Raw genomic sequence first — 3,383 nt, 5'->3', positions numbered from 1 at the left:
CCCCAGTGGTCGTTGACTGTAGCATAGCTGGATGAAGGTTTTCTCTCTGGGGGGCCCTGTTTTATTGCGGGTGATGATAGAGTGCTCATCCTTCATCATGCCCCCGAAACCATTTAGCTGCTCACTTATCCTCGGTTCCAACTGTACGATTTGGACAGCATGTGCTTTAACTTCGTTACGGCGGTCCATAACTCCAGATCCCACTCTTTTGATCACTCTAATAATGTGATACACATTCCCACATCCTTTGGCCTTCCGGATTCAGATTCTCCAACTACGGCTTTCTGCTTCAGTGCGACTTCTTTCATTAGCTTCTTGACTTGCTGCTGAAGCTGTTGAATAGGGTCGGCGTTTGATGGTGGCATGTGGGGCGCAAAATGATGCAAACTTGAGGCAGATGGCTACTGCGAGCCAGGCGGGTAGCCGGAAGAGTACCTCATATGGTTAATATGAAAATATGAGCAGGGGGACGCATACTCTGCCAGTCGATGTCAGATGTAATGCTGTTGAGTTACTGCCCTTAGTAGTTGCTCTAGCAAAACACAGGTAATTGTGCGCTAATCTCATAGGGTCCTCCTGAATGTTTGATAAAAGCTATAGAGAATGATATGAAAGATGAAGTGAATACCAGTGGGAAACTTAAATTCCTCTCCCGATACATTAACATCTAGAGCCAACAATTGCAGCAGACTATGGACCAAGGGGTCGAAGATCCGAGTAATCTGAATAACGTGATGACAGCAGCAACAAATCTGGTGGTATCCTTTTCCCACACCCTTCCGGGCGAGTGTAAGCCAGCATGTACTGACTAAGCTTTACCGCATTCCTGCATGGAGTAATGCAGTCGCGAAGAGTGATACAGTCTTGAACACACATCCTGTAATATTGTCCAGGCCCCGTGCGGCTTGATCTGCCCTTCCGTTGATCAGCACTAGCCAGTGTTATCCATTGCTCTGCGGCAGAGCCTCTGCCAATCGCCTAGTACTGCTTCCCGCATCCACACTCAGCTCTTCAACTTTACCACTGTCGATCACAAAGCGTATACCATCAATTGCGATACAACGAGTGGTATGCTGTTACAGGTATCGACATACGTGAGATCTCGGGCTCATCTCGTATAGCGTTGCACCAGGTCTCGCTGAGCTTCCTGTCAAGAATACAGCGGGCTCTAATTGAAATTATTTTGTAAATTGGGTTACTAAAAAACAAGAAGTTGCCGAAGGTTGGCTGGTGTCGTCGACGTGGCCGACCACTTTCTCCTCATGGGGACATGTGATGAAAGTGATCATCGTGGGATCCGACCCTGGGTCGTTCGATTGAGAGTCGTGGTCACTAACGTACTGAGCTAATAGTTCATCTCTCGTGCGAAGAACCGTTTCGTCAAAAATGAGCGGGCGAAGCAACAGACACACTTTCGCTATATTTTTACGCTGATTAGCAGTCAACGGGTGACAGAATGATACCCTGTTTGTCTTCTGAATCGCCCTGGTCGGGTCGAGATTTTTGCTCACGCACGCACGCGCGCACGCACGCACGGACGCACGGACGGACGGACGGACGGACGGACGGACGGACGGACGGACGGACGGACGGACGGACGGACGGACGGACGGACGGACGGACGGACGGACGGACGGACGGACGGACGCACACGAGTGTTCGTGAGCAGTAACATAAGCTCCGCTCGCTCCGCAATAAGCATTCAATCTCCTGTGCCCCACTCAGGAAGATCAATGCATCACCACTTTGGCTCTTGGGAGTAGTGGTCTGGATTTTCTTGAGTAAGGCCAGGTATGGGCCTTACTGCACTCTAACTCTGTATTCCAAGCGAGTTAGAATAAGGGGAGCTCATCACAGGAAATGCCGCGTCCCATACAGCTTCGAATAGCTAGGAGGGTGAGCCGGAAATATCCAGAGTCCTTCTCAGAATGGACCTACTAGTACCAACGTTGTACAGGTGCACACTACGGGAATCTAAATTAACCAACGCCACTCGGTGGTACAATTTAAACTGACATGAAGAATTTTTTAACTCAATATCTCTAATATGAACTGAAAAGATCTTGAAGACCATCTTGAAGACTTGTTGCGTCGTGAAAAACGCGCCGTTCGGCCACAACATATCGAGATCGATCCGGGGAGCTAGGTTTGCGCGCGCACGGACGGACGGACGGACGGACGGACGGACGGATGGATTATACATGCGCACCATGAGGGTGCACGCATGTACAATGAAAGCAAGCAGCTGCTCCATGCTGGAGCCGGAGCATATACATGTGTAATCGACCATCCTTCACTCTGGGAAATCTTCATTCCATGTATATGTCGGTTTGAAATAAGATATGCAAGTCGACAGACTGTATTATCTTCGCTTGAAATTTTAACTCTTGTCACCAAGGTCACATCCAACCTCATTTAACCTAACGCGGTATGTACCTTAAAGAACGGAGGCATCGCTAAGTCTCGATGCTGGGAATCCCACCGTGCAGGTAGTCGAGGATCCCAAGCACACCGTAGTTACACCCGCATTGCTCATGGTGTAGGTCATGCATATCAGGGTTCATTACCTGGATATTCAACAATAGATAAGTCTTTAAGAGCTCATACCTTACAGTAACGAAGTTATATCCCGAGTGAGAGACCAGCGTGTTAACGAAGGAGAAAGTTAACCACAGAGCGAAGGTTAGTATCTACTTTCCAGTATGGAACGATTCCAAGGATTTGATGTACATGAGATTGCATTATTATTGGTCCGGCGAGTATAGGGGTAACATTGATGATAACTTGATCGAGTGGGTGATTATATAGAGCTTGTAGAGGGACAGGGGATGTGAACCTGATTAGTCTTGATCATAACAATGACTGAAGGCTGTTCATTACGTATGATGGAGCTTATGTACCACCCTATAGCCAGCCTTCCATTCATGGAACAGACGGTGCAGATAGTAGAGCCCCACTTCTTCGATGAGCATGTAGGCTACCATATCGCGGACTATAGTCTGGTACTTGGGTAGTTCACCAAAGACGAACTCTGAAAGAGTATTTCCCTCAACATGGTAGACAAAAAACTGTTGAGGACTCACCGTCAGTAGTGAGATACAGGAGAACGAAATGCCTGAAATCCGAGCAAGCAGCTGCCTCACAGACTTCCAACGGATTTTCTGTACTCACGCATAAGCATTGCCGACGATCCACGCCACGAAGATGACCGGCATGCCAGCAAAGATTGGTAAAAACCCCTTCCTGAGTTGCATCTTCCATTCGGAACGACGTAAGACCTAGTAATGGTGCTGCAGCTGGAGTGAGGTGTAGGGGTCGTACCATAGGCATTGACAAAAGGAGACCAATTCCAAAGTAGCCAATATGTCCCAAAGGACCAAGGA

At 48.3% G+C, this 3,383-nt stretch overlaps 1 protein-coding gene across 1 annotated transcript; it reads right to left on the bottom strand.

The window, feature by feature from the left end:
* Nucleotides 1-2,612: 2,612 nt before the first annotated feature.
* Pmar_PMAR017247 (sterol desaturase, putative) lies at nucleotides 2,613-3,215 on the bottom strand (the record flags this gene model as incomplete). Its single annotated transcript, XM_002767941.1, has 5 exons — nucleotides 2,613-2,690; nucleotides 2,731-2,836; nucleotides 2,881-3,031; nucleotides 3,084-3,115; nucleotides 3,172-3,215. Coding segments are annotated over 5 exons (411 nt in total), but the record flags the coding sequence as incomplete, so codon positions are not given.
* Between the last annotated feature and the right edge of the window lie 168 nt (nucleotides 3,216-3,383).

The sequence above is a fragment of the Perkinsus marinus genome, assembly GCF_000006405.1.
Source record: "Perkinsus marinus ATCC 50983 genomic scaffold scf_1104296969464, whole genome shotgun sequence".
NCBI lineage: Eukaryota > Perkinsozoa > Perkinsida > Perkinsidae > Perkinsus > Perkinsus marinus.
Note: the sequence above shows the minus strand (reverse complement) of the source record. Positions and strands in the feature narration are given on the sequence as shown.